At 52.6% G+C, this 25,251-nt stretch overlaps 2 protein-coding genes across 2 annotated transcripts; one reads left to right on the top strand and one right to left on the bottom strand.

Moving 5' to 3' along the window:
• Positions 1–1,433: 1,433 nt before the first annotated feature.
• Positions 1,434–2,663, top strand: CkaCkLH20_08080 (putative 26S protease regulatory subunit 8; the record flags this gene model as incomplete). The annotated part of the gene is made up of 2 exons (XM_038890795.1): positions 1,434–1,668; positions 1,729–2,663. 2 exons carry the CDS (start codon positions 1,434–1,436, stop codon positions 2,661–2,663), a joined length of 1,170 nt encoding a protein of 389 aa, XP_038743978.1.
• Positions 2,664–8,741: 6,078 nt separating this feature from the next.
• CkaCkLH20_08079 (protein-tyrosine phosphatase) lies at positions 8,742–11,691 on the bottom strand (the record flags this gene model as incomplete). Its single annotated transcript, XM_038890794.1, has 2 exons — positions 8,742–9,776; positions 9,829–11,691. The coding sequence occupies 2 exons, from the start codon at positions 11,689–11,691 to the stop codon at positions 8,742–8,744; spliced, it is 2,898 nt and encodes a 965-aa protein (XP_038743977.1).
• Positions 11,692–25,251: the final 13,560 nt, after the last annotated feature.

Below are 25,251 nucleotides of genomic sequence, written 5' to 3'. Positions count from 1 at the left end.
GTCGCTATCGACGTCGCTGGCGTAAGGCAAAGGTAGTAGGCGCAGCTCGTCCGATGTGTTGGGTGGTGCTGCCCGTTTTTTCTCTTTGTGTATGTGTACCTAGACCAACGGAATCCTCGATGATACTTTTCCCCCGGATTGTCAGTTGCCAAACCTATTTCCCGGCTTCCCGTAGCAATCACGGTTCACCTGGCTTATGTGGTGATGTTTGAGTCAGGAGTGTGTGTGTGCGAGAAGCGGTCATGTGCAGGCATCAAGAACATGGAAGATGCTGTTTTTGGAGCGTGAGCAAGGCCAAATGTCACTGTATGACTGCTACTTTCTCCATCTCATGCTAATCCTTGGTCTCTGATTTGATCGTTCCGTACGTGAGTTTCCTGAGGTGCGCATCAGAAACCAAAGGAAGGCCTGCACAATGTCTTGCGCCCAAGTGTGTTTGGTGTTTACATTTCCCATCATTCTGCAGCCTGCCGTTACCTTTGGCGGGTTGTTGATAGGTAGACCTGCAATTTAGTGGAGGACTAGTGGACTCGCAGCTGTTGGGAACATGGATGATGGATCATGGTGCTATCGCCCAGACACCTTCCGCCAAAGCTCCCTCCCAATCAGCTTAGTGCCCGGCCGCGGAAGATCCAGAGAAGCTAGAGTCCACCGCTCAATCGCCGCTGCCAAGCAGGGTGCAACCGCAAGAGAGCCGCGACTGGCGATACTTTGCCTCGTCGCTTCGGGCGCTCTGCTTCTCTCTGTGCCGCATGAAATAGTGACAAGTGAGATGGAGTGGGTAGTTGAGTAGGCACTATTGTAGATATCAGACAATCAGATAAGCATCAATTCTCAGTCTTCCATGTTCTTCGCCGTGTCCACCGATTGTCCATGATTCGACGCCCAAAGCCCCGCCGTTGATGTCCAGGTGCTCCAGGTGCTCGACATTGATATCCACATCGCGCATCTCGTGCTGTGCTCCACTTTCCCAACTGAGGCGTACAAACGTCACTGCGCATTCCGCCTCTTTTCTCTTGCAGCCGCCAAACAACATAATTCTGACGCACGGACCTTGCCAGGGGACGCCTTCCAGAAGTCGGTCATCGGATGATCCCTCCTTCCGAAAAACTTCATGACTAAGCACAGCCCCGCCTTCGAGCTACACTTCCGGAAGGCAGCTCCCACGTGACCCAGTCCCGGCGAACGCGTCGACGGTGGTTTGCCTGCTGACTGGACCGACTGACGGAGCCAGCCAATCCAGCCCTGTCACTCCGAATCCATTTGCGAGCTTCCACCACGACAAGCTTCCATCACCACACCTAACCCCCGGCGACCGTCAACCATCCCACCACCTTGCACACCTCGACGACACCGATTGACCCTCCCGATACCCCGCAAACCATCGACAACACATCCGACCGTTTTCATCCTCCCACGGGGCATCCGTCACGATGGCGCTCGACAGCTACTATCAGAACAAGATCGAGGCTATGAAGCTCGAGATCCTCAAGGGTCAAGCAGTTCTCCGCCGTCTCGAAGCTCAAAGAAACGACTACAACTCCCGTGTGCGCTTGCTGAGAGAAGAACTTGGTCTGTTGCAGCAGCCCGGCTCCTACGTCGGTGAGGTCGTCAAGGTCATGAGCACGAAGAAGGTCCTGGTCAAGGTGCATCCGGAAGGCAAATACGGTACGTCTGGCCATGTCATCGCCAATTCCTCCATGGTGCCATGCTAAACTCCTATCGCAGTCGTCGACGTCTCCGACAGCGTCGACATCACAAAGCTCACCGTCGGCAAGCGAGTAACCCTCCTCTCCGACAGCTACAAGCTCGAGAAGATGCTCCCCTCATCCGTCGACCCCCTCGTCTCCCTCATGATGGTCGAAAAGGTCCCCGACAGCACATACGACATGATTGGTGGTCTGGATCAGCAGATCAAGGAAATCAAGGAGGTTATCGAGCTCGGTCTCAAGCACCCGGAGCTCTTCGAGTCCCTCGGTATCGCCCAACCAAAGGGTGTCCTCCTCTACGGTCCTCCCGGTACCGGCAAGACCCTTCTCGCAAGAGCCGTCGCCCACCACACCGACTGCAAGTTTATCCGTGTGTCCGGTTCCGAGTTGGTGCAGAAGTACATTGGAGAGGGTAGCCGTATGGTTCGTGAGCTCTTCGTCATGGCCCGCGAGCACGCGCCCTCTATCATCTTCATGGACGAGATCGACTCCATCGGTTCTTCCCGTGTCGAGGGCTCCTCAGGAGGTGACTCTGAAGTCCAGCGCACCATGTTGGAGCTTCTCAACCAGCTCGACGGTTTCGAGCCTACCAAGAACATCAAGGTCATCATGGCCACTAACCGTCTCGACATTCTCGACCCCGCACTGCTGCGTCCCGGACGTATTGACCGAAAGATCGAGTTCCCCCCGCCGTCCGTCGAGGCCCGTGCCGACATTCTCCGCATTCACAGCCGCAAGATGAATCTGACGAGAGGCATCAACCTCACCAAGATTGCCGAGAAGATGAACGGTTGCTCCGGTGCCGAGCTGAAGGGTGTGTGCACAGAGGCCGGCATGTACGCCCTCCGCGAGCGCAGAGTCCACGTCACCCAGGAGGACTTCGAGCTCGCTACCGCCAAGATTCTCAACAAGCACGACGACAAGGAGGTGTCCCTCGGCAAGCTCTGGAAGTAAGCGAAACAAAAAAGGGGAAAGAGGAGAGGTGGTACGATGGCGGCAGCAGCAACGACGGCTTCTTTTTGGGTTGGCGGGAGTTGGGAATGGCGGGGGTGGAAGTAGCGCCCACGATTATGCAGTGGCCGCTTGTACGGCTAATATGTACGACTACATAGAACAGGAATCAGCCACGATGACTTACCCTTCCACACCTTTATCCAGTCAACTTGATAAGTGTGTTTTGTGGTGAACTATCCGTATAGGGATGTCTGTAAGCGTCCCAAAAGGGTTTCAAAATCTTGACGCAAGTATGCGGTGAAAGCTGGACGCAATGGTCCCATATAGAACGACCGAGCTACCAAAGAATTCATGAACTGTCTGCGCGAACAACCATTTCCGATAGCTAACTCAGACTTCTGCCGCTAAAGAAAGGCTGGTTGGTTTACGCCTGTCCCGGACCCGCGATACCCAGGCAGGCGCCACCCGGGTGCCATACATCCCGCAAAGGCAAGAACGACCTAACCCGCTCTACCCGACCTGCTCCTTTCTCCTGCTCCAGTCCCTTTTATTCGAGTTTGATCCCAAAGTTTTCAACCAAGCCTGATGAAGGGCCACATGGCCTGGAGGTATAACGCCCTGGTCCGTTAGTATGAACTTGGTATGAAATCCTAAATATCTATTATTTCAGAGGCTTTCGTAGGGTACATGGGTTCGAACCCGTGTGCTTGAACTTTTGCCTTTATTGGTCCTTTCGTCTTTTGCTGTCTATCTTATTGGGTGCCTGCCTGTCTGTATGCGTGGTTAACAAACACCTTGTTTATGGACATATAGGATTCCTTCGCTCGCTCGTTTTACTCACCTTAAACCAAGACTACCACACGAATCCGCAGGTACCGAACTTCTTCTGACTACTAAGCTGTTGTGTAATGCTCGTTAAGACGAGTATGAGACGGCACCTGTTGTGCTGCGAGTGCGGCCGGTCTGTCGTAACCTCAAGATGACATTCGCACCTTGTCATCATCGTCCTTGGTCTATGCAAGCGTGTTAATCGGGAGACGAAAGAAAACAGAGAAACGGTCTGCTAAATTTACAGTCCGGCATGTGGATGCTACCTCCTGGCGCATCGGCTTCTACGCTCTAGGGGTCACTTGTTTCTGATCTGAGCCATGAGAACATTCGACGACAACGGACGTGGGTATCGCATGCTTAGCTGACTGAGTTGCGTCTGCATTCTCGCATAAATACCAGCAAACTGCCATAGCTGATGTTCTCGAAGACGAGGAGGTCTAAGAGACTTGGAAGTCACGGTGCCGCACAACCCAGAGGACATCATGTCATACCTACGGAGAAAGCACCCATTCACTAGATTCCCATTAACGTGCATCATATTGGGGGCAATCTTGACGTCCAGTACGCCCACGATGGCTGCTAAGAAGGTCCGAAGTCATAAATAAGTCCAGCTCCAAGCCGTTCAGAGGAATATTGCCAAAGCCAGCACTTTCTTCATCTCCTGTTCCTAATTTTGACTGATCCGCGCCGAGTCTTCTATGTCTTGTGAGTTCCAACGCAAAGTACTTTACTCCAAAATCGCAATGCAATAGTACTTTCCTCATAGCCCAGCCCTGGCCCGCCGTCACCGCCGTTTCTCCTGAATCTTACATTCGAGTATTCGATAAGATCATGTCGGCAATGGTAGTTCGCTTTCGTTCGCGGTGCCTAGGACGCTCCAACAGTTTCCCACCTACCCATCACCATTAAAGAATGAAAGGAAACGCATGGGAACATGGAATGTTCTGTCTTGAGATCTCAATATGCCGCTTAGCCACAACAAATGCTTCAGAGCCATGGAAACGGTGAGGGATTGCCGATACCAGAGCGTGGAGTATTGGGCATGCTCGGACAAGCAAGCGGGAACCCATGATACCGGATGAAAGCAGTGATTCAACGAACGCCTCTGTTCACTGATCTTTTCTGTTCCTCGCAGCCTGGACTAACCATCTATCTTTGAATCCAGCGGTCATATATTTATGACGCTTAAGTTTTTGGGTAATCAATATCCAACTCTCGGGATCAAGTTCCTTGTGGTCTATATAACCAGCAAAATCTGTATACAAGGACCATGCGGACCGCTTGCTTCTACCAAGACGACGTCACACCATCAATCTTCATGATTCTTTTTTCATCCCTGGCTCATTCAATCGTGACCAACAGCGGATGAAGGAGATCGACAGGGACGGATGGTAGTAGACGTGTATCGCCTTCGTCTTACAGCGCGATCTTCCTACGGTAGGCATACGGGTAGAAGAGATAATTGCTTGACACTGGACAAAGCTATCAAGTCATAACCAATGGCTATTCAAACATCCGACAGTGTTTGTTAGAACATCTCATACTCAAAGCTAAGGACGGTTTAAATACTCTATCGTGACCACTGATCCAACAGTATTGCTCCTTGATTGTAGCGGAATGAGTTGTTGTGATGTTTAGGATACTCAAGGGTTTGATACAAGCGTGCTGCTTCCCGCTTCCTTCAGATAAAAGTTAGAGCCTACATCCCTTGTAATAACTAAACTTCAAACAGTCTTTTACCTCTCTCTTCTGTTGAGCGGTCTCTAGGTTGGGTTGGCGTTTGCAAGATGAAGCAAGTTGTGAGTGATCTTCAGCGCCGCAAATTCTCCCAAGGCCGGTAGTCATATAAAACACATCGCATCGTTCTGGGCGAGCACCTTTTGTGTCGTTGTTGTTATTCTCACGGGTGTGAAGCAAGGTACTCAAATGCATTGGTCAAATGCATTGGTCAAACCCGTCCAGGTCGTCTCCCGAAGCACGATGAACAAACTTGCCGCGTTTCTGATTCACAATAAAACCTAACTCTCAGAGTATTCGGTTCGTTCGGCATTGCAATCAGAGATGATGGACGACACTACCGAATGGCGCTACACAGAAGACGGATTCAGCACCATTATCATCGACTCTGCATCCATTTGCAAGCAAGTAAACAACAACGTTGATACCGCACGAAAGTTTCGGCTCACGAACAGAGTCGATTCTAGAGACGTCGTAGCTCGAATCAATCGTAGCGGAAGCGCAGACAAAGCATCTTTCTGACACCCTTGTTTGTAGCATCCTGGTATTTATATCTCCGAAGCAAAGCCCTTGAGGCTAGCTCAAACGTGACAACTTACTCGAGACTAGACGCCCCGACACCCTGCCAGCCATGTTGCGACGCACGAAATAAACTAAGTCCCCTCCATGCTGACTCTCATAACAACATGGACGTGTATACTTGGCTCAATTGACTTGTATTGGCAATCTATCCATGTGCCGGATCCAACCTATACATGAAGGCGAAGATCGTGCGTCGGGGGCCGGCGACCTGAAAGCAAAGACGGCAAGGCTTCTCACAGGAATAGCATATTTATATCTCAGGGGCTGAGGGATACTCAGCCTCTCTTTTTCGAAACAAATACAACATATTTGACCTTTGCTGTGCTTGCTTGGGTTACTAAACTCATGCCCCTCCTCGTATCTCAGAGACCGGCTTTCTATGTGAAGTGGCAACAAACTAACTACGTCGTTCCGATCGGTATTCAGCTGAATCAAGGAGATATGATGACGATGACGGGAGATGCTTAGCTGTGATGATCTCGAGACATGGAGTGATCTCAGGTATACCAGTTCAGGGGCTTGCGGGACGCCGCATCCTCATGGCCAGCGGGCATCTCACAAGTCTAAGAGGAACATGGCTCCATGAGTGTCTTAGGCTTTCTGATGTTATCGCTTGCACTATGAGCTCAATATAAATAATGTCGACGGGGTTCACGACCCAAACACGCAGCTGATTCTACACGTGCTTTACGAATTTTCTAGCGCAATTAGCTCCATAGAATTGTTCTAGTTAGACGTAAAGTAGGGTGACTTTGAAAACTTAGGATTTGTTATATAATCTTTAAAACCTCATACACGACATCTTTCCCCAAGCACGGAGGAAGGACATGTATATCGACGTCGACTGTGTTCTGGCGGCTTTGAGACCATCGAAACCATTGTAGAATGCGTCGTATCTCAAATAGATGCCTCGAGCTACAGTCAAGAAACTGTTCTCGCAACGGTTTTTTATGGTTGTTCTGTTGTGATAACCCCTGAACGACGCCGACCAAGAATGAAGAGAAACAGGTGAGGATGTCGCATCTGTCTCCGGGCCAACTACGTCTTGCTGATAATTGCACTATTGTTGATGTCGAGGTGCCCGTGTGCTCTCAAACGGAAGCGAATCGAGTGGATGCAGACGAGCGAGCTCATGCAGTAGTGGTTCTGTCCTTTCCAACTTCCAGATCGGTCCGGGATGAAAGTGGTTACTTATAAGGCCAGACAGCGAGCTCGAATACTACACGAGTTAGTCATATTGCCTCGGAAGCTCGCCAAATCAGCGGCGGCAAGGTGTTCGGACATTTTCCTCCCTCTTTAGATAGCTCTTCTCAGGGATAAAAAGGGGGCGCCGTCAACACCAGAATCCCGCAACACAACCTGATGGAAGGTTTGTATAATTGCTGTTCCATGTTCAAGTCTCCGTGAGACAAGATGCTGACTGCTGCTGTGAGATAGTCGAAAGTCAGCCACGCAGTGGATCGTGGCAAGAGATGGTGTTGCCCACGACCTTATCCAGATGTATAAGTGAACGACGACAACGACGACAACGACGACAACCGGCGAGGTTCATGCTACCCAAGCCATACCGGAGGAAGAGCCCGCTATGAGAGACACGATCAGGTGGCATCAACTTGGGAGTCGATTGGAATTCTCATGTTCTCTAAGATGGAGGAAACCTGCACGATGTCCGCTGGCCGGAGGATGAGTGTCAAGAAAAAAGGAACTTCAAGACATGATATACTCGGTGTCCCGGATTCAGAATTGGTTCTGTAGTTAGCTCAGCTGTGTCAAAACCCACCTTCAACCATGCGAGGTAATTGTCAAGAAAAGCAGCGTTCGCAGTATAGAGTCTAAGCTGAACTACACATGGGGATTCATCCTTGTGTTGGACGACGCCCCCTATATATTCCATTCACTAGCTCAGCTACAGGAGACACATAGCATTCGAAGATAAGCCTCTTTACCACAGCACAGAATACCAAGTCCGAGGAAGCATACTCTCAACCGCCGCACCCCAACCACCTTCTCAAAAGAGGAAGTTCCCTTTCTCTATACCAACTCATCAAAATGGCCAAGTCTCCAGCTGAATTATCCCCTCCAGCCATGACACGGCCTCTTTAGAACAGATGCTGAGAGAAGGAGACGGCGAAAAGGACATGCCGAACCAGCGACGACGACAGCGCAGAAAATCCATCCACAAGTCATAGAGTGAGTCGATCTCCCTGAAGTACTCTGGATAATGGGACTCTGTGAGCTCATTCTCTACAGAGCAAAACGCGGGATTACCATGGCGCGGATCAATACCCTGAACTGCCCTAGCGAGTGTCGAGAGTTGGAGTGGCTGGACGCCATTGTGAAAGGCCCGAACAGTCTCGCTGCGGGGAGTTTGGAACGACGATATCGGCAACGGCGGCAGCGGCGTCGAGGTCGTGAGGAGCGGAGGCGGCCATGGTCCGCCTTTAAAGTCAGAGGTTTCCAGGCTCATTCGTAACCGCACGATGTTTGGTGTCTACCACTTCGGAGTCTTTCGTTGTTAGTAGACAGGCGTCAGCATAGTCTCGTCACGGCATCCATGGAGTTAATTCATTGTCAACAGGGCAGCCGCTCATAGCAGCTGCTTTATGTTCATATTCGATCATGTCTCTAGTATACAATTCCAAGGATCGACCGTAGTCAGATCCAAACATGCCGGTGCCAAGAAAGCACATGGAAGCTTAACCCATGCGTCGTAAGATATGCAGTTCGAATGCCCAAACGCCTTTCCTCATGCCCTGAGCCCTGTTTCCGGGCTATTATGTCCGTATCGCCCATTGCGTTGAAAAACAAAATGCAAGATGCTCCTGTTACTCGCTGATGCTGGCACCTTCCGCCTTTCAGGGGTATCGATTACGATTCCACACGAGTCCTTCCGTTTGCTCAACGATCTCTCTTCTAGTTGAGTCATCATTAATTGTCCCCTCTGAGCTGCAGGCTTCCGCTTCGAGCTCTTCCCATCTTCGTCTCTTCGTGTTGCCTCCATACATACTCGACGATCGTCTCGTAGCACAGTACGTATTGCCGCAAACTTTGAACCATGCTCAATCGTTGCTGTCGGAAATCCTCAACAGTCTTCTGGATGAGGTCGAGGGTGTCGCCGTCTTCGTTCAGCCAGCTGGTGTCGAGAGGAGTTCTGTCCGGGGAGCCACGGCGGGCCTCGGCGCTAGATCGACGGCTGCTCGGGTTGAAGTCGAAGGTCTTCTCGCGAGGAGAGGTGTCTTCAGGTTGACCACTCATCTTAATGTCGCCGTCTGAATCCCTCTTTCGCACCGGCCTTGAATTCGTCTTTGCCAGTCGCTGACGCTTCAACATGTCAATGACTGTATCCACCGTGCAGAATGTGCCCGTCCGGCCACAGCCTGCCGAGCAGTGAACCAACATGGGCCTGGCCCTCGAGTTCATCTCCGGCTCGTCGGCAGACTCGGGATCCGGGGAGGCTCTAACGGCAGCCATGGTGTCAACAGGCCTGGCCGAGCTCTGCATGGAATTCGCCAGTCTCACAAGGCCGAGCAAGTGAGACGGCTGGGCGGGTGCTCCAAAGTCGGGCCAGGAAGGGTAGTGCAGGTGAGTAATCTCGCGCATAGGCGCGAAAGGATGCGCTGAGTGCGAGAGAGCGAACTTGCGAACAATGACATGAGGCGTTTCGCCTGGGGGCGGCGCGGGAGACGCAGCAGCAGCCAATCCCGTCATCGTGGTGTTAGCACGTCGGCGTCCAGCTTCTGCCGCAGCTGCAGCCGCGGCTGCCGAGGGAGCAGCTGATCCTTGGTTGTTGCGGTGCTTGTCGATGTCAAGAGACACCTTCTTCTCGGAGAGCAGCTTCAACTTGATCAGACCAAAGTCCCGACCCTGCCAGTAGGGGTGGCACTTGAGCTGGCCACCTTCGGACTCGGCAGTCAACATGACAATGACGCGAACGTCTTGTTCCCAGATAACAGACCAGAAGTCCTGACGAATGTTAGTATGTTTCACCAGGAAAGGCAGCGGGGTGGATACTTACATCAAAAGTCGCGGGGAGCGGACCCTGGGTCGCGATATACCTCTTGTTGCTCCTGGATGCCTTGATGTGACTGGCGTTTACGTAGTCGCACGCCCCCTCCGGCTTCTGAAGCTTGACACGCGCGTGCTCGAATGGCAAGATGTCCTTGTAACGGTTTTTGCCGCCCTTCTCGATTCCGCAAAGTTGCGGTGCATTCTTGTCCTTCTGGTTTCCTCCGAACATGGAGTAGGCCGCTTTCATCCGAGATTGCTCCTCTCTTTCGATACCCAAGAACTTGTCTGAAACCTGTTTACCATGGTCACTGGGTTTGGATGCGTCTCGCAGCCATCGGGGCAATGTAGGTGACTCCAGGCCATTGGGACGAGCGATGTCGAGTTGACCGACGCCATCCGCAAGATCCATGTTCTGGCGAATGTTGGAAAAGAACGGATTAGGGTTGTTACTGGCCATTGGCAGCATCACGCCTCCTATGACTGGTGCAACGCCGGGTCGGTTACCATCGTTTGCCGCAGATGGAGAAGTGCTGCCCGCGCCCGGAGCGAATCCCTCCTCCACGAATTCGGGATATGCGTCGGCGAAGGCGTTGAAGCCGCCCCGCAAAATGTAAGTGCCGCCAGTGTACCCCTCGTTGGCAAACTTCTTGATCATGTTCATACATGACACGGCATCACGCTTGTCCGCCGAATAAGCGTCATACACAACCAGGTTCTTCGTCGCCTTCCACTTTGAGAACCGCTCTTCGTTGGTAGTGTTCTGGAACGTCTGCTGTAGCTTGGTCAAGTTGAAAGTAGCTCGCTTGAGTAGAGTCGTGGGAATGCAAAGGTTGAGGGCACCGTCAATCCGCGCCTGGGCATACTGCTGTGAGACTCGCAGGTCCAAAAGCAGCAGCTGCTTCTCAGGGCCGTCGGATTCGATTAGATCCTTCAATTGTGCGGGCGAAATCAGGGAGGGACCGTTCTCCATCGTCGGTGGCAACGTTTCCGCCCTGGGTTGGTTTACTGCCGAGGTACGGGGCGATGGCGGGTCGACCTTGTTCTCAGATATTGACATCCTCGGGTGTCTATCCTCGACTTTCGACAGTGTTGTTCTACGCTCAAAGGGCGACTCCGTTTGTCTCGGGGACTCGAATCTCGGCATGTTCAGGCTCGGCATGTTCAGGTTGAACACGGGCGGCGGGTTTATCGACGCCTCAGAGTTGCGCTTCGAATCTGCCGAGACGTAGGCCGAGTCGTGACTGGGCTCTTGCTCAACTTCCATGCGACTAATAGGCCTCTCCTTTGTCGTCCGCGGAAGGGGAAAGTCTGACGCAGAATCGCTTGCGTGGGTGTTCCATCTTGGCGGGCGAGGGCGGAGAGTGGTAGGATTTGGCGGTGCTTGAGGGAAATGTGACGAGGAGAGGCTGAATCCCTTGCCACGGTTCAAGTCTGCCTGGCGCTTGAAGGCCTCATAGTCGGGGTTAGCATCAATGGGGACCTGTTTGGGCAGGGCGGCGGCGAAGGACTTGACGGATGACGTCGGGGAGCTCCAGTTGTCTCGTGGCATCACCGAGGAGTCTCTGGGGTCGACTGATTGCTCGACTACGAGGCCGAAGTAGTTGGGGCTCGCAGCTCTCGGTTCGGCTGGTCGTGCTGGTGATAGCTTCTGAGGAGGCAAAGGCTGGCCGACGGAGTAAGGCATCCTAGGAGATGCTGCTGGCGTGGTGGGCTTTGGACTTTTTGCTGCCGCTGAGACGGAGAGCTTGGATTGTGAGTGGGAGTGGCTATGTGTCTGGCGTAGGCCAGGCGACGGCCTTGGTGCGGAATGAGGAGTCTTCATGGTGTAGTGGACGGATGTTGTCCCGTCAGTGCTCCTCTTGTCGAGCATGATTAGTGTAGGTGAGGGAGGTGTTTCGATGAAAGAAGAATAGTCGACAGCTCGGTGCTTTGATGTTCCAATGTGAATGACGGAAGCGCTGGAGGATATGTATGTGTGTTTTTCCGCCGGGGGACCAAGTGATCAGGCCTTGAATCGGTTATAGCGCCATTGCGGTATGGCGTTTGGCGGGACGGTTTGGTTTAGGTAGGATAGTTAGGGTTCAGACAGATCGGAGGGAAGGGGGAAGGGAGGTAGGGTGTACAACAAAAGACGGGAGGCTCTTTGAAAGGAAAAAAGGGAAGGCAGTGGGGGGTCCTTTTGAGAGAAAAGAAGGTTGCGGGGGGGTTCTGACGTGACGGCAGAAGTGGCGATCTGAACCCGGTAAGGAAGAAGAGCACCTCAGAGCGCAAGTGAGACGTAGTAGTAGTAGAATAGAAGCAGCGGTAGAAGTAGAGGTCTGGTTTGGTTGGTCTTTGCGCCTGAGTTCCGGGTTGACTGACTCCTGGGAGGGGAGGTCTTTTGGTCTTTGGGGACACGGGACGGGGTTCTTGGATGAATGTGACTTGACTTGACTGGGCTGAGCTGACAAGGAAGCTACTTCAGCAGTCTACCAGGACCAGAGAGACAGGGAAGAGGACGGGACAGGGTGGTGGCGTTGGGCGTCCCGAGAATGAGATCCAGTGTTGTTCGGGAAACGAAAACGCCTCGGGGTTTTGAGGATAGTGAGTTGGCAGTTGGCTCTAGCTGGTTCAGGCGCAGAGGCAGAGGCAGAGGTCAATTCAGTTTGACGAGAACCAGAAAGCCAGGCCAAATGGACATGGACAGTGGAGAAATCGAAGAACAAGACGGACACGAGGGAAAAAAGGAGGACCTGGCGAATCCGGGGGTGTGTGGTGTGTGGTGTGTGGGAGACAAGGCGAGCAGAGCAGGTCGCGAGCAGGTCGAGCAGAAAAAAAAAGGACCCTTTTTTTCTGCTGGGAAGAGGGAAGGGAAAGAATGGCAAGGGACTGGGAATGGGAAAGGGGGGCCCCCTGGCGGCAGGGAGGGAAGGATCCTCGAGGGTGTGAGAGAGGCGTGGAAGAAAACGGGTGGTGTCTCTGTCCTGTCGCGGCTGCAAGAGTGGTTCTCGCGATAGCTGGTGTGGTTTTCGTTTTCGAGTCTGAATGCTTTTGGTTCTGTTGTTTTGGTCTATACGGGTAGTTGTGGTGGCAGTGGTGGACGGTTCTAGGCCGTTGGTATTTTAGGATGTACGCAGAGGTTTTTCCAATTAGATGGGAGCACACAGTATTCTTCTTTTCTCGTGTTTACAGAGAGGGTGTGGTGGGCGGGAATCCAATGGTTCTGAGAAACGAAGGTGGTTGAACCAAGTACCGTCTTTGCTCTAAGCACTGGACGTTAGCTGAGGTTAGAAGGTATGAGGGTGTAAGGCAAGCCAAGCGGTACCTGATAACCCGCTGCAAGTCGCAAAGCTGCCCTGAGAAAAGCGTGATCATGGCACTGGACGCAAGACACAAGAACAGAGCACTGGAAGCAGAAACAGAACGCGGCGCGGGCGCAAGTGGAGAGAGGAAAGGAAAGGGCGAAAAGAGGGTGTCATGTCCGATGAGGTCGTGTGTCGTCCTGGATGGGAATGATCGGCAGGTTGGGGTTAGAGTGTGGGGGCCCTGACCTCAGACCTGTGCAAGACGCGCCTGGAAGCTGGTGGAAATGCGGCGGCGGCGGATATCGTGACAGTGCCGCGCGGTACTGAATGCCATAGAAATGGCTGCTGACGGTGCAAGAAGGGATTATGTCAGCCAGTTGCTGACTGTACGAGTCGGCACGATTCCCACAGGGTCCGGCTCCGTCCACTTCGTCATAGAACGGGGGCGCATCCTCTGTTCGGGTCAGCTCTGTGGGCTCTGAGTGGCTGGATTCTCGGTTGTGCGCCCTCCAGGAGGTCGAGCATAGCGCAAATGGCCATCTAGACCCGTCGATTGTTGCGACCAAGTCGCGCCATTGTATTCTTTTTGCCATTATGTTTCAAGGCATCTACACCAGGTGAACGAGAACACGTCGCGATAGATTGGCCCGTTGGATCGTGAGATGCGCGCCAAAAGCAAAGAGCTGTGTAAGCCTCAACCACTACGGATACCACCACCTGCGGACGGATAGACGGCGGACAGCTGCCAAACGGACTTGCAGGACCCCAGCATGCGGGCATTTGGCACTTGGTAGGCATCTCGGTCTAACAGGAAAAGCAAGGCAGGCCGGTCCAAAAAGACAGGGAACCGCGAAGCGCGAACAGGGCAAGCCCCAGACCAAGGCAGCGACGAGAGGAGACGCACCGCACCAGCACCAACGCACCAAGAATCGGGACACTTTCAACAAAATTGTCTACCGCAACCAGTATTTTCATCCGCGGACTTACTGGTGTGTATTTTGTGTCGAGTTTACTGCTGTTTGATGGCAATTGCAGCGTTGCAGAGAAACAATACACAAGGAGGACGGAAAGAGTACCTTCCCTGTACCTCACCAGAGCTTTATTTGGGAAGTGGGTCCGCATTGGGACGACGTCATAAGGCCCATGTAGATTGGAAATCCGGCATCATCATCTCAACGTCGACCAGTCTGGACCCCTTTTCGACGCCGGCAGACAGCCAATCGCGCCCTTGTACCCCTTGAGTGTGGGAGCACTGGCCGCCTTCGATACCGAAGCACGCCCTGTACGCCTCCAGGGGAGGAAGAGGTGATCAGCTCCTTCCAGACCGGCCATTTCATCAAATCCTTACTTACTTAGGTAAGGCAGATGAAGACAATCACGACAGCTCATCTTCAGCTTCTCAGCTCTGAACTCTGGGTTGTTCATTTCAATTCAATCGAATATTCGGTTTCGACTGCGCATTCACAGGCAGCACTATGCGACATACCACTACGGATACTCCAGAGCTCATTTCGTTTTTCTGCCCCCAAACTCTCGCCCCCTGTTGCCGGACTTACTCTCGGGAATGACGTAGTCGAGCATTGTACGGATAGGTACGAACCGTCAGGTCAGGTCAGGTACCCGTCATCAAATTCAGCTGACGTCTTGGGCTGGGGCTCCCGGGCACTGCCAGTACAGCTGCGCAACACACTCACGTACGCGGTACGGATGTTCGTACGGATACACGCAAACTCTACAGGCCACGACCTGCGTGTCCATCTATCTGTCCGCCATGGTTTGCGTTGCGCCGTATCATGTTCGGGGCCTAGAACAATTCCATCAACTCTACTCGACTCGCGCAATTGGGGCACAGGCTCAGAGCTCTCGATCAACCAATTTGGCTTGACACAATCTGCCTTTTGACTTGGTTATTCTGCCCAGTCCCATCAACTTGGGACACGCATGCAAGTCTGCAGCGAGGGATCATGCCGGACCGTCGCCGAAGACAACATTGGGTGGTCCGGGGCGCAACCGGCCAACACCACGCAGTACCCAAGGTGGCTTCCTCTTCCACCGCATCACGCAGGGTCACCGCAACTTGCTTAGCTGGACGGCGCGGCTGCCTCGACATTGGACGACAACAATCAGGCACACTTGAAACTTGGGAGACGCGGCCACTACGCAGTGCCTATCTTGGGTACGATCCAATGCAAGATGGCAATGAACATTCCGCCCTCGAGTGAGGAGGGTTGGTTCCAAGTTTTGTTTCGTTAGGGCCATCACGAGTTGTTGGCACGCTGGGTCTTGCTCCAGTTGCTAGAGGAATAGCGTGCATCGTGAACTTGGAAATATCTACGGAGTGCCCGTAGCAAGTTGCGCTTGCATAGGTATCTTGCCAAAAGACGAGATTGCCGCTACTATTGCTGTCATGAGCCCCAAGTCAGGACAAGAAAGGGGACAGGCGGGAACGAGTCGAGTCAAGGACGGCTCACATGGTGTTCCGGGAAATTGGATTGGCTTGAACCCAGCCCAAGGTCTCCATGTCCAACTGGAAGCTGGAAGGACGGGAGTGAGGATATTCATGCTCCTAAGCTGAGGGAGGTGCGACTTCCCTTCTCACTCCCCCATGCTCCTTCCCGTCCATGACTTCTCCAAGCCAAGGGAGAGAAAGAATGGCAGGTGCAGTGAGGGGCTGCCCCCTCCCTCCCTTCCTTCCTCGGCCTCGGTGCCCAGTGCTCACATCCAATGACAAGATGTCCCATGTTGCATCCTGCGTTTCTCGATTTTCTCGAATTTTCCCATCTTTTTTCCACGTTTCCCGATTCCATTCCCATTCTCATTCCCATTCCACCGGTCTTCTGCCCGGGCAAATGGTCCATCTCCCGTTACATTCTCCATTCCCGTCTTCATGTACTTCCCATCCCGTCCGTCCTGCTGGCCCGGTGGATTCCCTCCGGCGTCCCCAAGGACCCCTTTCCCTACCCTCCATCCTAATCTCGTCCTATCCCAACGCATTGCATCCAATTCCACGCTATTGGACTCCCGCCTTGTTTTTGTCTTCACCGACACGAACATGGCCAGTTTTTTCTCCCCCACGGTAGTAGGTTTTCTACTTTTACCATGGACGACGAATTCTAACCCCACCGACCTTAGTGCAGGTGTTATCGTCCAAACTACATAGTACAATCACGAAGGATTTCTGCAGACCGTTCAAGTGCCATTCCTACGACCTCGGACGGTACAACCATGAAGGATTTCGGACTTGGCTGAGCTGAGCTGCCACAGCTGCTACCTTAGCTGATGGCTTACACGACAGGATCCCGCCTTCGGACGTCGCTCCGAGGTTTTCACCACTAGTTCCAACCTACCAATCTCGCAATCACCCTTCTCGTGCCTATTCTTGCATTGGTCGCAGAAAATCAGGGTCCTGGGGTCCCGGTGTTCCCGCTGCCACCACTCCGACGGGTCACCACCGGAACAAGCACCAGCATCAACGCCGGCCGGTCGTCCCCCCATTTTTGGAAGAAACCCGCCCAGCCCACGGCAGCGAGCAGGATGGATGGATCATGGATGCCGTGCGATATGCCAGGTTCCAACGCATACTACCCATCCATTCGGCCTTGCGACCGCACTCGTGACCAACTTCAGGGTCTTTTGCTCCGCGCATCTTCCTACTTCCTAATGGATGACTACACGACTTTTCGCTCTCGCCTTCAACTCGTGCAACGATACACAACTCGAGTGCTACTCGGGTACGGATTCCTCATCGCGCGGACGCCTAGCGTGATGGTCGTCAGATGGTGGAATGCTCGTCTCAGCTGCGTAGACTCGTCTCGATCGTCTCATGTGCGCTCAGCACGCCGCCGCGTCCATGACAGCTCTTCTCATTAGCTGGCGCGGCAGGGCATGCAGCAACACGCCCGTTTTCGGGGCTGCATAGCGTTTAACTCTACCAAGGGTCAGATGCTGCAGGGTTCTTGACTGCCAACTTGCTCTGTTAGGTAACTCGAAAGGCGGACAAGTGGTTCTGACTTGCCGCCCCAATGGCTTGCGCCTCCAGCTCGGTACCCACGCACCCAGGTTGTGCTCCGTATCGTCGTCCAAGTCCTTTTTCATCTGTCTGGCCAGTGCCTCGAAACACCCTAGGTACAAACCTGCTGCTGGGCGTTTTGGCTGTCAATACTCTTCCCACTCGCGTTGGACATCTCACACCCGACAATATGGACCCTTATTTTGCTTTCTTTTCTTACTACCTACCCGCACTCCGTTTTAAGTGGCCTTATTATTTCGTCATTCTTCCAGGCATCGTCAACCTTGAGCCCTGTGGTCCCCCCTTTCTATCTCTCTTCAACATCTTCTACGCTGATAATAGAGTTTTCCTCTCCTTGCGCCTGCAGAAGTCCCAGAATCCCATCGTCATCATTCTGAGCGTTCGTTGGGGCGGATCTCTATCTTGTCTTGGCATAATCCGTTCTGGAGACCAACCAGGAGGTACTCGGAGTTCTGGACTGAAAGAGACAGACTTCCTTTGTCTTGAGTGAGACGGACCAACGCGCCATCGCCTGTCGGCTGCACGCCATGTTTCGTAAACCATGCATCCAGCACCGGACTGCTTTCGTCCCGCCACTCAGCTCTTGGGGAACTGTCGATCTCGTCTATCGGCAAAACAAGCAAGTTTTGCAAGATATCGATTATCTCGTGCGCCTGAAGGGTACCAAGATATGGTGAACCTCGAACCCCAACTCGCTCTCCCCCCCTAACTTCATCTCCCCCGCACCGGTCGTCTCACCACGGCGCCCATCACAACCCCTTCGCTGAAAATCAGCCAAACCCCACCACCTCTTTTCCCCGTTGACTTTCTCTTGGAAGACGCTTCAGGGAAGATCGTTCCAAACCACACCGCAAAATCGCAATGGAGGGCGTCCATGGCGATCTAGAACGCGGTCGGCGGTTCCACCTCTTCATTTTCTCTTCAACCATAGGCTGATCTTCCGCGCGGGCAGGGTTCCAGGCTTTAATTCTTCTGCCCACCCAATTTCAAAGTCACACAGCGGGCAGCACACTGACAGGGCATGCAAGACCCTGCTTCCGGGTCTTTTGCGCCTTTTACCGTTTGTCTGTCAGACAGTTTCTCCGGTCCGGCGGTAAACTGACCGTCTGACGATGCATCAGCCGCAGCTGCTGCACATCGGAAGTCTCCCGGAGAAGGGCCATCACAGGCGAGTCAATCGCCTGTCTCGGCTCATGTTTTGTCTTTTAACTTGCTTTCTTCTGCGTTAAGCGATCGTGAACCTACCTGAGTTTATCGACATTTATAACTATGAAGTAAACGGCGGCTGTGGGGGTTGAGTTTTCTGTGATGCAAACGAGCTAACCCTGCTCCGTCTATCGAGAGTGCTGTGTCATGCTAACAGCCTGGATACACAGCAACTTGGGAACAACTTGCTTTTCGGAGGCAGCCTGCATACATCCAGCATGGCGGCGCGTTGCCTTGTTGATGAGGTTGACAAGTCATCCGACTGAACGGGCCGTTAGGCATCGCCGCGCCGGAGCACAACGCCCCTCCGATAACAAGATCCAGATATCACTCCTCGGCCCTCCTGACCTCGGGCAACGCATCTTCAGCCTCATCGCCGTCCGGCGTCAAGTGGTCCCCCTTCATTTCTCGGCCCCATCAAGTCGGCTATGCAAGTCATGACACGGACAACCGAGGAAAACCCACCTCAACAATGTGCGGATGAAAGGGTCACATCAGACGAGACATGGGACTCCATGAGTCCTCGGCGAACGCCGTCGCATAGCAAAACATTTCCCATCCCCGCCCGCCCCCAAGTTCTCAGATCCTGAAATAGGTGGTCACGATGTCCTTGTTTGAGGACCTATGATGTCAGCGACGCTCTCGTGGGGCAATCAACCTGGGGCGACGGGCTCGTCTCGGCTTGGCTTTCTGGGGCCGGGGACGGGATTTCTCGATGCTGGGGTTTCCGCCGATGAGTTGTTCGCTGCGACTTCGCGGGAGCTCATCATCATGTGAACTCTAAAATCTTCGGAGACTCCTCCGAGTTGGTTTGGGCGAATGGCGGTCCAGCCGGTGATGGAGACCAAAAGTCAAGCCCCTGTTCGCGTCGAACGACGTGTCCGCCCAATCGAGCATCGAGATTTTCGAATGGCTTCGTCCGATCGGCGACGTCACACGCGTTCGGCGGCTACGGCGGTTAGGCGGGTACTCTCGAATATTCCACGTCTTCTTCTGTGCCTGGGTTCTGCGATCAAGACGGGAGATCTTGGTTTGGCTGGATCGGCTGGTTCTGCAATAGCTGGATTCAGCCGCCCCAAGCCGGAGAGAGGTCCGGCACGGCGCTGCTCGGTGACGAGAGGGTGACGAGTCGGATTATGACAACGACTGCGATGTGCCAGCCTTTTCAAGACCGTAAGGCTCCCAACGCCTATGGGCTCTCGGCAGTTGCCTCTAGACGCGTTTGGCGTTCAGATCGAAACTAGGTGATGTAATGCCAGTATTACTCAAGTACTCAATCCTGTTTTGTCTGGCGCCTGATGACCGGTGAGGAATCGCAGTGTATGGTCTAGTCTGCTGTTTACTGAGCCAAGTCTTTGGCTCACCTGAATTGAGCGACGATGTTTCCGATGTTGAGGCTGTGAGTGTCAAGCATTCAGAAACGGCAAGAATGCGATTGCTCTTCGTCTTACTGGGCATATAAATTCATTCTTGCAAACTTCACTTGAAGCCTGGGAAAGCTCAAAGTTGGTGAGGATCTTCCTAGGAGTCCATGAGCGGACGTCCCAGTTCATTCGCAAACCACAACGCGGCCAGGCTCGTCATCCACGGGACTATGCCTCTCGAAGCGATGTCGGGATATCAGAGAGTTGATGTGTCTTCTTCTTTTTGGCATCCTCATCCCGACCTTCTCTTCGTCAACTTGAAATTATTCGTGTCGAGTACTCCGAGGATCGTTTGGCGAATGTGTATCCGGTCACTGCTTCGTTTGCCGGTGACTTCGGGACTGGTGATCTTGCAACGACTACTTCCTGCAAGGCGAGGCTCCGTGATGTGAGGATCACGACAACTTCGAACAACTTATTGATATTTCTCGCGTTGATGCGTTGACGCACCTCAGAGCGTTCAATATACATAAAATGCGGCAAGGCATGTTGGCTGGAAGTTATCAGCTCTCGTGGTAAGGTGACGAGAGGGGAGATAATGCGGTGAGCTGTGAGTGAAGACGCCGGGTGTACGCACGAGTTTGAAGACGATTGCGCATCATCCATTGAATGAGATATTCTTAGTATTTGAACACAGTCTTGCGCTTGCGATATTCTCTTCTTCTAGCATGTTTTGTTCTTGTGGTCGCGCGTATAGGTATCCTTTGCACGTGTTCAATCCTCAATACGCATACGATCCAACTCGACTCAGCAACATGCCGCGGCCTGATTTGTGTCTCGTGAATCATCGGTGCTCTGTCGTTTCTGGTGTCCTTGACCTGGACTGTCTTATTCGGATGAGGATTCGAGCGGATGGAGGAACGTGGTTTCGGGCGCCCTTCGTCGTCGTGTTCTCGATGAGAGGAAGTTGCAGCTGATTGGAGCCGTCCAAGTGGGGATGAACAATGAAGATATCCAGCACTGTCGAAGATCTTCAATCAAGTTTGGGACACAAGAGCTTCCAGTCAAAAAATGGTCTTTATATATTGTTAGGAGTGCAAGGTCAGGGTAGGTGTCAGCGTTCGGGTGTAGGAACAGCTTGCCTCGTGATCTTCAACGCCAGCTGCTTAAGAGGATCCAGAATCGGCTTTCGAGGCATATATCTTGTGGGCAAGCCTGCCGCCCAGCTTGGTCTAGAGGGGGACCGTTCTGATGGGCGATACGTTGCACAAGAGCAGTCCAGCGGCTGGTCTAGACGCCCGAACGACTTCGGTCTGCACATCACCAGCTTCTTGGGTCCTGAGACTTGCAAGCTATGTTTGTACATACGTGATTCCGTGCGTCTTCGTTCGTCGTTGTTCTGGGATTATTCTAAACCCTGCAGTGTTTGTATTCCGGCGGTGTTGACAGTCAGATGGGTTACTCTTACAGAAGTATATCACCATGAGCCGCCGGGATGTTGAGACGCTCAAAGTGTTGACTGTTATTTCACGCTGAGGAATAATCAACTCAAGCATCAATCGGCTTTGTGATTTGATCGTAACAGAGGGAGAAAAGCTCTTATAGACTCTGCGATCGCCACTCGGTTTCGCCAGGTCGCCGTCCTTAAAGAGCACTTCGACATCCGTGGCCCCATCCATCTTTCGGCCCAAGAGGCGTGAAAGTGCTCGTTACCGCTGATGCGCTCAAGATTCTCCATTGACATTCACAGTTAAACCTCAATTCATCTAGAATTACCCACAACATGCCGTTATAAGAGTAGGCCTTATAGTCATCAGCATAGTCCTTAACTAATTCCAAAATCTCCAGGGAGACAAGTGCCACGAGGTGCTTCCTGCGTTCAGCGGGAGCCTTTAGCAAAGTCCAGGTATGTTTACGGGGATATTCAGAGTTGCTGTGATGTGTTGAGCAGCCAACATGTTCTGGCTAGGGACCTGTTTGCTGTCGTCGACTGTTGTTGTCGTTCTGAGACTATTCGGGCTGGTATTCGGTCGTACGGGGCGTCGTCGCCGGTTCCAGAGCTTTCAATGTTTGAGCATGCATGCATTCAGTGCGGTAGAAGTGGTAGTTGGTGTGGTGGTTGGGGTATCGTAGACTTGTCTCGAAGCCCGCAGCGAACAACCTTCTGTGCATGAGATGGGCTGGGCTGGCAGAAGGAAATCTCTTTATATCAGACTGGTCTGAGAAAAGACGACAGACAAAGTTCTATCCAAGTTATTCTTTGAGCCGCTACTATCTTGCTATTCAGATACCATGATCGCGGCTGTTTCGCGGCTGTTTCGCGCTGCTTTGAGGGCTAGGATGATTGCCCATATGGACGACTACTCGCAACGACCGCTGGACGTCCAATAGCTCTATCAAGCTGCGGTATGTCGTCGTCGTCTTCCTCGTCTATCACTCTGGATGTATCTCGTTTTATTCATGACGGTGTGTTCACTTGCTTACATGCATGGCAAAGCGATACCTGTCATCTCACTAGTACTACCCGCAACTCCGAGCCGATCATGGTCGAAATTCTGATTTCACTTGTTCTAGGTTGCGTGCCAGAGCCGGACATGCTATCTGTTATCGAAGTTGTCTCCAATTTCACACATTTGCTTTATATCCCTTATGATTTGCGCTGGAGTGTCTCGTTTGTTGATGGTTCGTCTACCCAACGCGGAAGATCCATTATATTTGTCTGTGTTTTCCCGCAATGGACAGTATATAAACCTTTTCGCGAAGATACTTGTGGTTTTGAATCTCAGACTCTTCAGTCTTGAGTGTTTTGTACTCTTTGGACTGTGCTTATAGTTTCTTTTCCAGCTCCTTAGATTTGCTGAGCTTCTTCTTATACTTCTCGCGCTTCGTTTTTTGCTTCTCCACCTCCATGCGCTCGGCGTAGGTAAATTGATCCAAGTCATCCCGGAGAACTCTCGTTCATCAGTGGCCCTCTTGAGTTATTCGAAGTTGTTCATGGCGGTCTACTCTAGATCATGTATACTTTCAGCGATAAGTCGTTGGTGTCTTCCCGGTGTTGATTTGTGTCTTTCCATCTGTTCCGCAAAGGCTGTGGTTCTTCGTACGAAGGGGCAGCAGGATGCTCTTAACCGGCTGTCCCTGAAGCTAGTCGGCCAGAGATATTGCGCGAAGGTTTTCGTTGGAAGACGAAGCAATGGTCAAGATGTACTGAGATTGTATTGCGACTTGCTGAAGTTGCGTCATCTTATCTGATCTGATGATCGTGTAGAATCAAAATACCCATTGCTTCAATTGTCATGTCGTCCAAGCCCGCATCAATTCATGGAACACCAGAGGTCCCTCTCCAGGTCAGCTTCGAAGAATCTCTCGCACTGGTCTGTGTACTCAAATAAACCGCCCTGGCTTTGAGTCTCACATTTACTCGATCGTGCTTCTAGATTTCGTGATTATCTAGGTCAAAGGCGGAGTGATAACTTCTAAAGAAGACATGTTAACATCATAGTCCGAGAAGCCGCAAGGTGGCAGCTCGGTAGTTGACAATTTCATTGTCAGAAGGGTTTCTGTTCTCGTCGTCTAAGAAGCTTCAAACATACTCAGGATCCAGCTTACTCCTTTGGCTGTGTCTACGCAAGGTCTCTTCTAAGGTTCTTCTCTGTTGGTCGAAGGTGACGATATCGCATACTGAGGGGATAATTTGGGCGCGGCGGCCGCGTTAGTTGCAGCGTTGTGGCCACACATGGGCGTCGTCGTAGTCGATAAACTTAGCCCTACTCTGAAGACAAGTATTCAGAGTCCCTGAGGCCACAAATTTCATTGTTGCTGGAAGCAGCGGCAGTGATGTTAACTTCGAGTCGCATCTTCATCTGAAACTTTGATCTAAATAGATCAGAAATGATGCTTCAACAGACTGAATCACTTCACTTTCCAGAATATTGATCGCGCAGTTGAGTTCACCTGGGCGGTGGGGTTGTGAGATTGTTTACTGAGCATAGGCATGTGGTGTCTGCCTCACAAGTTGTCAATACACGACACTGTTGCCATGGGCGAGAAGTGCGACGTTGCAGAGTCATGGCGAGAAGTCGTCTGGGTGTATCAAAGATCTAAGTGGCCGACTTCACTGGACCAAAGACAGGAAGGGGATCAAGTGACTAAGAAAATGAGGAGGCTGGTGTCGGGAAATGGCGTCCAATTGTCTCGGCGCCATGTCGTTTGGTTTGGAATGCGTCCAAGATCGGGTTTAAATGTCGGGTAATACAAATGCTCAGTGGCACAAAAGCACAAGACTCTTGAGACTGTGGGCATGGTGCTTGAAGCCAGCTCGCCCAAGGCGTAAGGTCGTCCATAAGGTCGTCCATGAGACCTTCCATTCCAAGCCACGGGCCCATCGACCACATGGCATTGGCTTGATCTCATCCTCGGACTAGATGGGCTCATGCAGGATGACCAACATCTCACAATAGTGCCGAGGCTAGTGACGAAGCTGACTCTTGCGTGCCATGCGGTGCTGGTATATGATTGTCGCTAAGAGCGCCAAACCGTTGAAGCTACGGCACACGAAATCGTGGCTATCGGTGTCGCTAGACGGAGCGGACGGCCGTGGGGGGTCGTGGAAGAGGGGCAAGGTTCGTCGGACCGCGCCACAGCCGCTTGGAGTGCACCGAGTGCCCTGGGCTGCACCGTGTTCACTGTCCGTGGCGGCCGGCGATTGTGGACCATCAGGCCGGGCCTCCCACGTGACTGGTCGTCGCTTTATCGCAGGACTATGACGCCAGCGCCTTTCCCGATCCGGACTGGCCTGCGATCTTGCACCCTAAGCGAAGAAGCCTGAGATGCGAGATTCTTGAGTCGATAACCGCTTTGTAGTGAGCTGGTCCAGTCCGAACATGTCCGGCCGTATCAAGAAAGGGATCCTAGATGAATCAGAAGCGAGTATCAACCCCTTTCTGAGGTGAGAAGTCAGGGACAAGCAGCCCCGGTTCTTCCGTCGTCATTGTAAGAAGTGCTGCTTGCTTCGCTAAAGATGGAAATGGCGCTAGGTCATTTCAGTGGATAGCGCACTGTTTGTCATTCCTAGGTACCACCTGCAGATCCTTTGCAAGGCCGCCATGCTCGGTCAGCAGGGTGGGTGAGAAATGGGAAATGGGTGTTGAACTGGAAGCTTCCGTCATTCCAGGTTCCTTCTGGTCAGAATTTTGGTGGTGTTTCGGTCGCCCTGTCGAGCACCTCAGACTGGAGAGCCAGCCCCCAGCCCAAACGAAACGAAGCCCAGCCTCAACGAGCCCTGGCCGCCTGCCTGCTTGGGCTTGCTGCAGCACCCGCGCACCCGCACACCCGCACCCGCTCTTGCACTTGCACTGCACCTGCACCAGCTCCAGCCATGGTTCCCATCCTGAACTAAACTAAATCACCCCGATTCACGTTCTCAATCCTACGGCCCGTCCTTGGAAGACGCCATTTCCCAACCTTCCTTTCCCCGTTCTGTCGTATACATCGTTTGTATTCTTCCAGTGCGGTCTTCCAGAGCGTTTTAATTCAAGCACCTTGCT

This window comes from Colletotrichum karsti (assembly GCF_011947395.1).
Source record: "Colletotrichum karsti strain CkLH20 chromosome Unknown Scaffold26, whole genome shotgun sequence".
Classification (NCBI taxonomy): domain Eukaryota; kingdom Fungi; phylum Ascomycota; class Sordariomycetes; order Glomerellales; family Glomerellaceae; genus Colletotrichum; species Colletotrichum karsti.
The sequence above is the reverse complement of the archived record's forward strand: the minus strand, read 5'-3'. Positions and strand labels throughout refer to the sequence as shown.